The following is a 14,210-nucleotide window of genomic DNA, read 5'->3' on the forward strand; positions in this document are numbered from 1 at the left end:
AGCACAAAATCTAATAACTGCAACAAAACCAAATGTTTGAGTCACATGAAATCGACAGACCAACTCTAGTAGAACATCCAGGTGTGTGTGTTGCATAGGTAAAATTTCAATTTCACAACACGTTTGTTGATTACCTGGCTGTTCCACCAGTAAATGGTCTTATGAGACAAATCACCAGAGCTTCTGTCAGTTTTATGTGACTGCAAAGTTTTGTTTTGTTGCAATCATTGGATTTTGTGTTAGTAAGCACTTCATCAGTCTCAAATGAAATAAAATGGACTGTAGTTCTTACTTGCTTAGTTTTCATAATTTGTTGGCAGTTTGTATCACTTCATGCTTGCTTCCATCATGCTTGTTATTCATGCATATTTATGAGGATCAACAATTAGGCCAAGGTTTTAAGTCACCAGCTGTAAGTACTGTGAAGTGCAGTTGTGTTTGTGTGTGTTGTTACAGATAATTCTACAGAAACTTTCTGGGAGAGTGGGGATGAGGACAGAAACAAGCTGAAGCTGATCAACATCACATGCTCTAACAAGTCTGACCCTAGAATGGTGTATGCTCATATTGACAACACAAGAGACATTGGGGTACACAGTTCTTCTCCTTTAAACTATACATGTTTTAATAATATCATTAATAATATTAATAACATATCCTATGTTAAATTACATAACCAGTAACGAAAATCATGGCCTCCTTTCCTATGAATTTAATTGAATCAAGTTGGATGTAATGTTGTTTCAAGAAGATTCATCCCTGTGTTATTTATTTCAAAATAACAGGTGAATCAGTTTGATGTTGCCATAGCTATTCAGAAAATTGTGACAAATGGTATTTTACACGTTATATCATAAAGTCCATTACCTACTTTGCTAATAACTATTGCTTGAAAACAATATGATTTTAGTGTAAAGCAGACATAGTGTCACAAGAAGTATTTTGAATATAGCCCGGTTTTCTGTTGTTCAAGTCTCAAAAATGGCCCATTAATATTATTACGGTGACAGTTTGACAGTTTCTTAAATTGAAACCTGGAAACTGGAGACAGTTGTGTATGCGGTTTACTGCTACTGTAATTGTGATAACACGTGATGGTTTGTTGTGTCCAGAACAAAGTGTCTGTGGTGAACTTCAGTGCTGGAACCTGTCCAGAAGACATGAAGAAAGTCAGACAGGTAGGACATCATTCTCGAGACATATTGCTGATAATGTGCAGTGCTTATCTTTCAGTTAGGAGCTGAACTGTGAGAATTCAAGGTTTACACAGGCTTGAAAAGGCCTAGAAAGGGCAAGGAAGTCGATAATGACTTGATGGTGTTTGCTGGGTCATGTTTGAAATTATTGTCAGCAGTAAACATTGGTCTTTGAGATTCACAGGAAGGAGATGTTCTGATAATTTTGATTAATGTGACCGATATTAAGTGCACATGCATTATTGAACACAGACTTGTTAATATTTCCTTTGAGTGTAACTGCATGGGGACATAATATTTGTAGTATCATGAGATATGAGTATCCAAGATTTATAACGAGTATTATGACTTCTGATGGAAACATGTGACAGTCTTGACATATGAGATGTCTTGTTTATGCAGACTTGGTTGATACCAGTCTCTAATCATTAATCATAGCGAAACACATCTCTCCCTCTGGTAAGCCAACATTGGCTAGTGATTGTAATGCAGATTTAGTTTTGTTGTACAATTATCCGAACACATTCTTCATTGAATGTGCGAAGCCAACCCATTCAGCTTTGATACTAGGCATACAACACAAGTAATACAAATTGTTGTGGGTTAATGGTCATGAGCATGGCAGTTCTTGGAGGGGCCCCAACTTAATAACTATGGCAGAGGAGTTAAACTAGGTGACTATAGAGTAGACACCAGCAGCAGCAGCTGATATACTTCCTCTGAGAAGCTGGAATTTATCACTGAAAATACATTTTGCACTTATGGACATGTAATGATTAATTCATTACATTGGTCAGTGTGTACTGGCACACCTGGCTGTCCTGTTTGTGTTGTATGATGGAAGTCTTCTTAGTTATTTGACTGTGGTGTAGTAATGCTCGGAATCAAGTGATGACTGCAAATAAAGAGCTTCTTTCATAAAGTCACTGCATCTCCATGTGACACTTGGACACGGGAAAGACAAATAAATCTTTAAATAGAAATGAGAATCCTTGAGGATCAGGTTGATAGATTATTAAATATGGAGGTGTGTCTTCAGGTGGAGCTGGAGCCACGACATGTTGGCTGGGTGAGCTGTGCCCTGCAGGAGTCCCAGTGTCGCCACCTGCAGCTGGAGATGAAGGGCTCGGACCAGAGCCTCCGTGTGCGTCAGGTCAAGGTGCTGGGCAGTCAAGACGATGAGGACATCTATCTCCCTGTCAAGAAGACAGCCATGGATCTGCAGGAATACAACTGTGAGGCAGAGACTCTTCGAGTTTTCAGGATACTCACCTCTCAGGTACGATAGAGTAGTGCCCCTTTGGATTCCTTTGTTGTTTCTCATATCTTCTCAGATATACTGATGTGTATTTGATTCTTTTACCATTGCCCTTCACTGAGCCATTTGGTTTGTGGAACTGTGAACTAAAACATATCAGGTTTCTGTAATATTTACCTGCATCACCCCCTTAACAATATATATTTTATGAAGGTGTTTGGTCGCCTGATCTTCACGGAGAAGGAGAATGATGATGATGTAGAGGGGAAGAAGGATGTGTCTGATGCCCTGGATGTGGACAATGACCTGAAGGAGCACATGGTGGGAATACTTTTTAGTCGCAGCAAGCTGTCACACCTACAGAAACAGGTTTGTTTGACAATTGGGAACTCATATCCTGAATGAGGTATAGGGTTATAGACAATATGGCAGTGTTTCTTTACTTTGATAGTAAATACATGGTATTATTTTCCATCACTGACAATTGTGAATTATATGTTGTTGTTTTTTTGTATTCTAACAAGGTTGCATAGACCGATCTCCCTTGGCTTACCAGGATCAGTAGATTATGTAAATGGATGTCAAGATTGGCTATTTTTGTGATGCTTTGTCAGCTACTGTGCCCTAAATAATGTTTAAAGTGGCATTAAACATGTGATGACAGGAGCACAAAGTGTGAAGTTACTTGTGTTCCTACGATTATTTAATTAATTCGACTGTGATTACATCATAATGGTTAATTTGTGTGAATGTTTCTCCGCCAGGTGTGTTCCCACATCGTGCAGGGAATCAGGAAGGAGGCTGCTCGTATCCGGGAGGAGTGGGAGAGTTCACTCACTCATGTCACACGGGAGATCCTTGATGTAGACAGGTGTTTAGAGTTATTTAAATACTAGATTCTTCTTTGTGTGTTCTTTGATATGTTAGCACCTCACCATATCACCAACCTTGATACTGGCTGAGTGGGTTAGTGTGCAGACTTTGTGTGCTGGTTAGTAGGTGTGGGTGTGGGTGTGGTGTGGGTTCCAATCCCGGACGGAACTCAACCCAACAAAGAATACTAGAAGTGTCACTTTACTGAGAAAGTGTGATCCCAAATATAACTCAACATGGCTTGTAAACCCAAAAAAGTTTAAGAATTCAGTATTCTATGAAAAATAAAACTGAAAATAGTAAGTGTACTTACAATATGTGCATTGACCTCTGGCAGGTCATCGGATGTGTACTGCTTTGAGCTGCTGTCGATGGTGCTGGCACTGAGCGGGTCGAACGTGGGGCGGATCTACCTGGCCCAGCAGTATGGCCTCATACAGGACCTGTTTGGCCTCCTTCACACAGCCACACCCAGGATACAGAGACAGGTAACTGATCCCTCAGCAGTCTTCATTCATCCTGTTCAGACCTGTCACTTGCAGAGTTGCTTCCCTTTGCTAGAAATGTCTTGCAGAGTTGCATCCCTTTTCCTGAAATCTGTGGGTTTGAATAATTACTGATGTTTATTATGTTTGTCTAAGACCTAAATCTCTTTGGACTTTCCTTCTACATCAAGTGACATACATATACATGAGTGGAGTGGATCGGACATTGCTGAGTAAAGGTGATATAGGATTTACAGTCATCTTGATGTAGAACATTCTCATAATAGTTCATCAGCCTGAGCAAAACGAAGATTTGTTATATTCCTGACCATGTATTTGCATTACGGAGCAACAGTAATATCTACCTAAGACAATTTTTTGTTTCTCACCCATCAGTTACTCAAAAAACTGAATGCTCAAAGTCACAATTATGACATCTTGGTGTCAAAACATTTGTTTGATAAGAAGGATAATGCTGTCCTCTGCATTTTTACTGACTGTACAGAAAAAAAATGTAATTTAACCTTTAATGCTTTTCTCTCCAGGTTACATCAGTGCTGCGGCGAGTATTGCCAGAAGTGAAGCCCCAGATCCTGGCGAAGATCTTGTCCATCCCTGCCCTGCCTCCTGTAGACTACAGCATCGTGTCAGTGGCCACTCGCGAGGAGGGAGACGCCAACTTTAACCCAGACACCCCAGGTTAGGGAAACATCTAACATGCACTGAAGATTTCAGCACTCGTGCATTAAGTATGGAACTACAGATGTAAGTGATCCTTAATAATGAGATTTTAATGGTGATATTCACAGGAATCCTAGATGTGTTCCTAGCCTGTATCAGCAAGGCCCTAGATGTTCAGACCAAGGTGAAGAGCAGTGGTCCACACAAGGGCGTCACCACCCGCACACTGTCAGAAAGTCTGCATGATCAACCATCCACGGAGTAAGTAGTCAGTTATTATTTTCTCATAATAGATAAAACTCTGTAATGCACGTCACCAGTACCAAACAACATCTGATATATATCATAAACAAAAACATCATATATGCTTTTCTTTTTTATATCTCATTGATATTACTTTGTCATCAGAAATATGCCATTGTGTCAATAGTTGTAATGACTAGGCTAGAGGTCAAAGCATTTCCTCTTCATAAAAAAGACTTGGTTACAACGAGTGAAGAACACTTCAGGGCCCTTATCCTCGGAACTAGCCCTAAGAACTCTTTACTTTGATTGTAGTTAATATGTGAAGAATGGGCTTAAGAAGTTTGTAGAACTACGAACATGTTCAGAATGGCTAGCCTGCTGTCTGACTACTATGGTGAAACTGGGATACGGATATAAGCAATGTAAAGCCTTACACAGGCACTGAAGAGACAAATTTATCACCTTGACATGTTAGTACTAAGAAACAGTGTTCCTTGGTAATCTGTCTCATTGGTATTCAGTGTAATTACATACATGTCATATTCTTGTGTACACTTGTATTATTGTTATGTGTCTGTATGTTCAGACCGCATGGTGCTCGGTGGTGGATGAGAGGACTGATGTCCCCAGCACTGGCTGGCACCATCATTTCCCTCATACAGGACATGGCAGCGGTAAGTCACTCTTACATGACACTCTTACACATTACTTGAGCCACTGTACACTCAAGTCATTCTACATTATCACACTGTTACACTACAACTCTATCATCACACAGTCACTCTACACTCTCACACCACCGCACTACCGCCACATAGTGACATGACACTGTTTAATCACTGTGCTCTAACACACTATAGCCTCTCACTCTACTCCCTCACACTGTCACACTATACCTTATGCTACCATGCCTCTGTAACAGTCCTATGACACTCTCATGCAACACTGTCACACTACACTATCACACTGTCACACCATCAGAGTACAACTGATGCCATAATACTACCTTCACTTAGTCACATGACACTTGTGCAGTCACACTAATCAGTCACAGTTATGCTACCCCCAGTTAATACTCACACTACCATCACATAGTCACATGATATTCTTGCAGTCACCCTACACTCACACTCACACTGTCATGCTGAAGTCAAGCAGATCAGTTACTCATCAACTTTAATTCCATCATCAGGGAAAGTTATCTGAGACATGGGCTGCGGTGACAAAGGCAGCCATTGCTGAGGCCATCTTGAATTTGACCAAACTGGATGAACCTCACAGAGCACCAGAAACCTGTGTGAAAACACCAACAGTGAGTGGACAAGCTTATGCATATCATTAGATCTGGGAGGACTAGTTAAAGTCCCAATTGTGAAAAATACTCATATCAAGCTTTAATAAGTTTTCAACAATCATCAGCTAGTTTATGAAAAGTATATCTTAAACATCTAATGCGTCTTGCCTCAATTAATAATCTTTAAATTCAGAGAAAATTGAAATTTGCATTTTCAGTATTAGTCAATAGCAGTATTCAGTCTAAGTAAACTTAGTCTCGGTGTATTTTGTTACACTCCACCACTGAGTCTAGCAAAACCTAGTAGAAGGTCGTGTCAGGTAACCTTTGAGCAACCAATGACCGTCCAACCAAACGCGAGACGGTTAAATAGATTTAACCAATCAGACAATGGCTACTATTTAGAGATCGGAGGAACTTTCAAAATATTCAGGCCACTGACACAGATCTCTCCACAAACAAAATGCAGCATATAACACAATTATTTGACCTACAGTATATACGCTTTGGGGTTTCTGTTCACATGGTTACCATTAACTAATATTTCCGCAAAAGGTAACATCCTTGAATATTGCCCAAGACACCATTTTCAGCGACTGTTTACTCACTGTTGTCATGGTTGTACGCACGCCGTGTGCATCACCTAGAAGCGAGCGTATGCTAAATAGCATTCGGAATCGTTCGGGTATGAACCTTTTCGAGATAAAAGTTCAAAAGGTATGTGCGAATGTCCACTTTCGCGATTTGGTAAGCTGTGTTCTGATTGGTCAATCTCAAAGGTTACTTGACGCAACCTCCCATAAGGTTTTGTTAAACTCAAGTGGAGTGTAACAAAAGGTACTGAGGATAAGTTAAATTAGACTGTAGCTGTTTTTTTTGTTGGATTGGTAAATGGTATTCAGATTGCACAGACAGGTTTATGTTTATAAATACTCATATCTGTTTAATAGGACAGGACCATTCTATGGCAAATGATCTAGGGCAGACATTACAGCAGTGTAGTTTAACATCATTACAGTTTGCACCCTGCCTGTGGTTTTATTTGTGCCCCTGTTTGTTGCAGCTGTGGTTGGCAGTGTCCTCTCTGTGCGTGCTAGACCCGGACCATGTGGAGCGGCTGTCTTCCGGAGAGTGGGTGGCCAGTCCTGACGGTCAGCATGGTCAACCCAGGGTGAGGAGTCTAGTCTTGTTCATCATGTCTCATTCAGACTTAGGGCAATGGAGTAGTGTAGTCAGTAAAGCGTTTACTTGTCACGCTGAAGGCCCAGGTTTGATTCACCACGTAGTTACACTGATTTCTGGTATCCGCCGTGATATAGCTGGAATATTGCTAAAAGCGGCATAAAACTTAACTTACTCACTCGCTCATTTGTGATTCCTGAACCAGTGTTTAATTTATTTCATTACATCTTGTCTCATCCAGTCTCATGTTCTGTGTCTCTTTTCATCCCAACTGACTTCATGAACCGTGTCCCATACAGTTCATGAAACTACCATAAATCTCTTGTACTATGGCGTTCAGTCTCTTGAGCCATGTGTCATGTGACCATGTATCTTGTTTTCCAGCCAACATGTGATAACCATGATGATGGGGTCACTCCAGCCATCATCCTGTGTAGTGAATGTGGGAATCTGTGTGCCGATTGTGACCGCTACCTACATCTCCATCACAGGACTCGAACACATCAGAGACAGGTTGGTGCAGGCACTATTGCCCTCTTCTGTATGCATCTATCTGTTCAACTTGACAGGAACATAAGAGGCATTTCAGTGAGTTCAGACCTTTTCTTTCAAGGCTCTCTCCTGTATGGAGGCTTTATGTATGCTCAGTCAAAGGTGAGCTTGTTCACCTTTGTTACCTTGAGGAATTTCCTGACATATGATTGGATTACATTTAAGGTCAAGGTCAAAACTTAACAGAGTTTGTGTTCATGATAACTCCTGTATTTAGTGAAACAATTAGATGAAACTTGGTATATTATTACGGATTGGTCTTGACTACTTAAACTGTGAAATGACCTCCATCAGTAAATGGTCATGGTCACGAGATGCCCAATTATGAAACTTGATTCAGGATTTATGAAGTTAGGTATGCCTGACCTCAACATCTTGGGGATCCAATGTCTAATGAAGACAATTTTCCATCAGGTGTTCAAAGAAGAGGAAGAAGCTATCAAAGTGGACCTCCATGAAGGGTGTGGTCGGACAAAACTCTTCTGGGTGATGGCTCTTGCTGACTCCAAAACACTCAAAGCCATGGTGGAGTTCAGAGAAGGTAAATACTTGTTGTTCTTCTTTGTAAGCAGTGTGCTGATTTTGTGAGTTGAAGTTGCTGGACTTCCCTGTTTTTTCAGCTTGAAGAGGATGTTTTTGAATATTTGTGTTTTATAATCTGTATGAGGGAATTAGACACTCACTAATACATGGATAGTTTGCAAGATGTTGTTTTTCACGTATTCCTTCACACACTTTAATATGCTGGTTTTCAGCATGACCCCTTTGGTTAAAGAATTCACACTTAACAGAAGACCCCGGTTTGATTGCCCATATGGGTGCGATGTGTTAAGACCCTCGCTTGTGTCCCCCTGCGTGATATTACAGTTATATTATTATAAGTAGAACAAACCCACACACTCTCACACAAAATGTTCAAAGACTATACGTGTAGTCTTAATAGTATGATAGTATCATAATCAATGTTTAGAACACAAATGTACAATGCAGGCCTCTGAAACACAGGTTATGGTTTCAAATAAAGTTATATGTTCACACTGCAGTGTTGTATATTTTGATGGTGACATTTCAGGGAAGGTGTCTAACACTGCTACCATCGGCCCAGGCACCTGCAGGTTCTGTGGCACCACCAGTAACACAGGGCTGCTGGCTATAGGCAACGTGTGCTCCGACCCTGACTGCCAGGTGAGTGAGATGCTGGGGTCTGAAGCATACTATTTCTCAAGTGCAGGCTCCATCAGGGATTCTGTGTAGGGCTTGGTCCCTAGCAACCTCTGACATGACAAGATGGATTGGGTGATCAGGCTTGTTTATGTGGTTGATTGTGTATGATCATATGCTGATGTCATAGGGTGTAGCTCATGATATCAATCACTGTCTTTTGTCTCACCTGAAATATTTACAGGGCACATCGTTTTAATATTGCAGACGTCATTGCTAAAAAACTAGCAACCAAGCGAGCAAGCGTCAAATATACTGAAGCATCATAAAATGTTAAATATATGGGAGTGAGTTCTGCTGTCAGATTGGACTGAACATGTCTAAATATGACTGGAACTAGTAAATCTTCACTTGAGTACTTCATGACGAAAGTTGTCCATAGCTCTGAGAGTGACAGTATTCATTCAGAGTAGAGAAAGGAATCTGATGAGACCAGGACATGGAGTTATATTCAACAAGTTCATGATCAGGGCTTAGATTTTCGAAGCTCTCTTAGTGCAAAGAAAGTCGGAAGCTAATGTTAATGTATGGCACTTACGACTATCTTAGCGCTAAGAGAGCTTCGAAAAGCTAGGCCCAGATGTTATGTTTGAAGCATTTGTGAATGACGACTATGACTTATGTGAGTGACTCCTGCAGGAACATGCCCGCAATGCTTGCACCAAGGTGCTGACATGTGGCCATCCATGCTGTGGCATCAAGAACGAGGACCCGTGTTTGCCTTGCCTTCGAGGGTGTCAGTCTGCCAACCAGCCCCCGCTGAAGCAGGACTCAGACGACATGTGCATGATCTGCTTCACTGAGGCGTTGTCGGCTGCCCCAGCCATACTGGTATGTTCATGCAGCTTGGATTATTGTTGTATTAGTCACGCTGCTTGTTACCAAAACAGCTTAGTGGCATGTTTATATGCAGAGTTGTTCCCTTGTGTACAGTACAAGTACATTTATACTCTTAAGCATTGTTTGATCAGAATAACTGGTCTAATGCAATCTTGTATTTACACTTTGGTTTGATAATTGAATCATGCATAAACTAAAGGTTTGAAATCAAAGATGCAGGATGACCACATGTGACTGACCATATTCAGTGATGGTGAGGACTGTCATCAATATTTTACAGCCTTTGTCACCATGATTATCCTTTGTCCATCCGTATTGGAGGGATGTACTTCTTAACAATCATTGAAGACAATGGAAATCGAAGCAACTGTCTGTTTGTCTTGTCTGGATAAAAATGTTCATCTGAGTATCCTTGGTTGTAGCTGAAATGTGGACATGTCTTCCACATGCATTGTGGCAAGAAGATCCTGGAGAAACGCTGGATTGGACCGCGCATCACGTTTGGCTTCTCGCTCTGCCCAATCTGTAAGGTTAGTATCCAGGAGAAGGTCAGTATAAGATGAAAGACCATACAGAAGTTGGAGATAATCAGCAATCCAAACAATCCAGTGTAGGACTCAAGTATTTTGGCTGGCAAAAGAACTGATTTTCAGAAACCCATACTTGTTGTAAAGACGCAACCAATGGGATCGTGTGATCAGACTCGCTGACTTGGTTGACACATACTTGGTTGACACGTGTCATTATATATAGATTAATGCCCATAAAGTTGCTCCCTAGATTGTCTGGTCAAGCAACAAACACCAAACAAAATATAATGGTACTAACTGGACCTTACAGGGTTGTAACTATTACTTACTGTGATGTTGTTTATTGTGCAGAACAACATTGAGCATCCAGTACTGAAGGGCCTGCTGGACCCCATCAGAGAGCTGTTTGAGGACGTGAGGAGGAAGGCCTTGATGAGGTTGGAGTACGAGGGCCTGCATAAAGCCGAGGTCATCACCACTCGAGGGGCACGATTCTTTGGGGACCCTGCTGGATTTGCCATGGACAGATATGCTTACTATGTCTGCTTCAAGTGCAAGAAGGTGAGTCTGTAGCAGACAGACTGAGATCATTTGAGATCATTGTCAGATCATTTGACTGATCATTTACATAAAGTTTAATCATTTTACATTGAAAGATGCCTCAAATATTCCTTTAAAGATGATTTTAGTGTTTTGCTTATAATTCTTCAAAAGATACTTGTGCATTGGGCATCAGCCAAGATATGTCAGATCCTCTTCTTTGGACTTGCTGAAGGTGTTCTGTCTAGGATTATTGCACTGACTAAACTTCTGATATATAGTCAAGAGATAGTAGTCAAGACTATGTTAAAAGTTCCATATTCGATCACTAAGTTAACATTCTGCTGTAGGCTTCAAGGATAACCAGGACCTTCCATCATTGTATATGTTCTAGTGTGTCTAATGATTTCCTGTATCTTGTCTGTCATATCATGAAAGTCTGATTTCACATAGCATAATTTCTTGCACTTCTGATTCTTCAGGCCTATTATGGGGGTGAGGCGAGATGTGACGAGCAGGCTGGTGGGGGTGGGGATGACTATGACCCCCGGGAGCTGGTGTGTGGAGGCTGCTCAGACGTGTCCAGGGCTCAGGTAGGTGGTGATAAAGGATCAACAGCTTTCAGTATTATTCTCTGAAAGGATTTCACTGTTAAATGTCATTTTGTGTTTTTTTGGGGTGCATATTATATCAATTTGTGTTTTCAGATGTGTCCAAAGCATGGAACAGATTTTCTTGAATACAAATGTCGATATTGCTGCTCTGTTGCCGTCTTCTTCTGTTTTGGGACAACTCACTTCTGTAATGCGTGCCATGATGACTTCCAGAGGGTTACAAACATCCCAAAGACAGACCTGCCTAACTGTCCTGCAGGTAATGTCAGCTGTTGAGGTGTAGACCTTGTATACTACTCAACATTTGTTAAGTATAATCATCAACTACCATTCAGTTTCCTTATACTCTTGACATGTAAGATTCAGTTTTGTGTATCATGGCAAGATTAAGAGATCTCAGGCAAAAGTGGAGCTGTATATATCTAAAATATAAGTAGAATATATAGATTAAATATAAAACTTTCTATGGGTCTTATTAAGGGCCTTTTAGATTATACTGGATATAGGCTAGTGTCGCTGGTTCTTGTCCTTTAAATAACTTGAGTTTGAGAGCCCCAAGTTTTCCATCTTCTTAAACATAAATGATAAGTGTTTTATTCCAGCCTGTTAGTCAAAATAAAATATACTGAGAATAGTTTAATTGTGGAACCTTCTTTTTTACTGTATGTGGCAATAATGCCTACTAATAACCCATTACCTACTAGTAACCCAGCTCATATTTATCCCAAATGGATGGATATTAACAATATATTAATTGTCAACAAATGTTTTCTTTTTTTAAAAGTTGCAGGTTGATGATTATCTGGGACTAAAAATATCTTCAAATTTGTTTGTCAGGTCCTCGAGGGAAGCAGATTGAAGGAGACGAGTGCCCTCTCCACGTACAACATCCACCTACTGGGGAGGAATTTGCTCTTGGATGTGGTGTGTGTAGAAATGCACATACATTTTAGATAAACTGTGCATTACTTTGCACATACGTAGGCGATTCGTATGTCATACTACACATACACTCATGTTGAGACGTGAAGTGCAATGTTCTAGATGTGTGTTCAAATGCACTTACACAGTAGATGTGACAAAAAATCATACATTCTTAACTTTGAAACTTGTTTTTATTGCTGTACATATGGAAGCTGTCAGTGTTTGTCGTCATCCTCAAATACTGATGAGAGTAGTCCCAAGTCATCTAATAAACTGAAAGGTATGATGACTCATAGTAGCCAAGTACCGAATGCTTGCTGCAGATTACAGTCAGGTGTTAGTGCTTTGCCCGCAAAGAAATCAACCAAAAGTGCAATCCATATTTGACACCGAGAAACCTTAGTCTTTGTCGGCCAGATCATTGCAGATTTTATTCAATTCAAGAAATGATAGTGATACCCATTTGTTTTACGATGATGGTAATATCTGAAATAATATTCACAGATGTTAGTGTAAGTGATACCAGTGATATAATGTAATGAGATCATACAGTCAATGATTAGTCTGATTGAGAGATGACAAAATCAATTTCATCTCATATCCACTTATAGACAGTTATGGGAACTGTTTGAAAAGTGCTACCTAGCCCTGCAGCATCTGGAGGTGGTCGTACCCTAGACACAATGCTGAGTAGAGCGTTATCAGTATTTGCATCAGTGAGTGCTCAAAGTTGTGGTATCATGCTTTGCTACTTTGTCAGAATATATCCTTTGGCTGCTGTCTGTAGATGTCCATCGTACAAACCGAAACTGCAAATTTTGCATAATGGGGAATTTAAATTTGCTGTTAGATATTTTACATCCATATATGTAGTATCCAAGCTTAAACAATACATTTTAATATTCCATTGTTTTAACATGCCTGGTTCAAGTCTGTCAACAAACACAGTTTGTTTGGGTGTGTCAATTGTACATAGATATGATGATATAGTTAAAGTGTCTGTTGCTCCAGTGTTGTGAGTTGTGTGTGTCTGTGTATGTACGTGACTGGTGTTCAGACAGTTTGAGAGGGTTTCATGGCGTTGGCAACCAATGCCACAATAGAGAAATGTCATGTTTTTTGTCTGTCTTGTAAGTATCTGAAACCTCAAATGCTGTGATACAGGGATGTCTCATCCTACCAATTATCTTTTCAATAAAGAATATAATGTTTCAGAATGGTTGTTGTTTCTTGAGGCAGAGAAGTATGGTCTAGAATTAACATGTGTCAGGGACACATAATTACAAATATATTGGGGTAATATCATAGGTGATCCAATATAGCCTGCATACATTGTAAGCATGTGGGAATCAAACCCCTTCATGTGATGAGGGTGTGTGGGTGAATTTAGTTTTATGCTGCACTCAACACTATTCCAGCTATATGGCAGCGGTCTGTAAATAATCAAGTTTGGACCATACAATTCAGTGGTCAGCAGCTTCAGCATCAATCTATGCAAATGGGATACCATGACATGTCAACAAAGTCAGCGACCCTGACCACCTGATCATGCAAGTCACCTCTTTCAACAAGCAAGGGTTACTGAAGATCAATTCTAACCTAGAATTTCACGGGTTGCCCTTGATTGAGTTACGATTTATGTCACATCGGCACTATTTCAAAGCCACCAGGGATGTACCTGATTTCATAAGCTGAGTTCCATACCAATACCAATATCAATGTGTTCTTACACTACAGCTCGCTCAGCAAGATGTAACTCTCACAATGTGAGGTC

The 14,210-nt window shown here is 40.4% G+C and overlaps 1 protein-coding gene across 18 annotated transcripts in view; it reads left to right on the forward strand.

The window, feature by feature from the left end:
* Positions 1-13,647, forward strand: part of LOC137274241 (E3 ubiquitin-protein ligase MYCBP2-like) — an 83,225-nt gene extending 69,578 nt beyond the window's left edge. For all 18 annotated transcript variants that reach the window (XM_067807309.1, XM_067807320.1, XM_067807317.1 and 15 more), the window contains 20 exons: positions 457-590; positions 1,113-1,178; positions 2,236-2,475; positions 2,668-2,823; positions 3,219-3,325; positions 3,665-3,815; positions 4,358-4,511; positions 4,622-4,754; positions 5,326-5,413; positions 5,932-6,051; positions 7,097-7,204; positions 7,600-7,728; positions 8,182-8,308; positions 8,840-8,952; positions 9,628-9,819; positions 10,251-10,358; positions 10,710-10,919; positions 11,381-11,491; positions 11,606-11,771; positions 12,350-13,647. In XM_067807309.1, the coding sequence (XP_067663410.1) occupies positions 457-590; positions 1,113-1,178; positions 2,236-2,475; positions 2,668-2,823; positions 3,219-3,325; positions 3,665-3,815; positions 4,358-4,511; positions 4,622-4,754; positions 5,326-5,413; positions 5,932-6,051; positions 7,097-7,204; positions 7,600-7,728; positions 8,182-8,308; positions 8,840-8,952; positions 9,628-9,819; positions 10,251-10,358; positions 10,710-10,919; positions 11,381-11,491; positions 11,606-11,771; positions 12,350-12,465 (2,729 nt within the window). In that variant the 3' untranslated portion in view covers positions 12,466-13,647. The remainder of the gene's footprint in view (positions 1-456; positions 591-1,112; positions 1,179-2,235; positions 2,476-2,667; positions 2,824-3,218; positions 3,326-3,664; positions 3,816-4,357; positions 4,512-4,621; positions 4,755-5,325; positions 5,414-5,931; positions 6,052-7,096; positions 7,205-7,599; positions 7,729-8,181; positions 8,309-8,839; positions 8,953-9,627; positions 9,820-10,250; positions 10,359-10,709; positions 10,920-11,380; positions 11,492-11,605; positions 11,772-12,349) is intronic.
* The last annotated feature ends 563 nt before the right edge of the window (positions 13,648-14,210 follow it).

This window comes from Haliotis asinina, chromosome 2 (assembly GCF_037392515.1).
Source record: "Haliotis asinina isolate JCU_RB_2024 chromosome 2, JCU_Hal_asi_v2, whole genome shotgun sequence".
NCBI lineage: Eukaryota > Metazoa > Mollusca > Gastropoda > Lepetellida > Haliotidae > Haliotis > Haliotis asinina.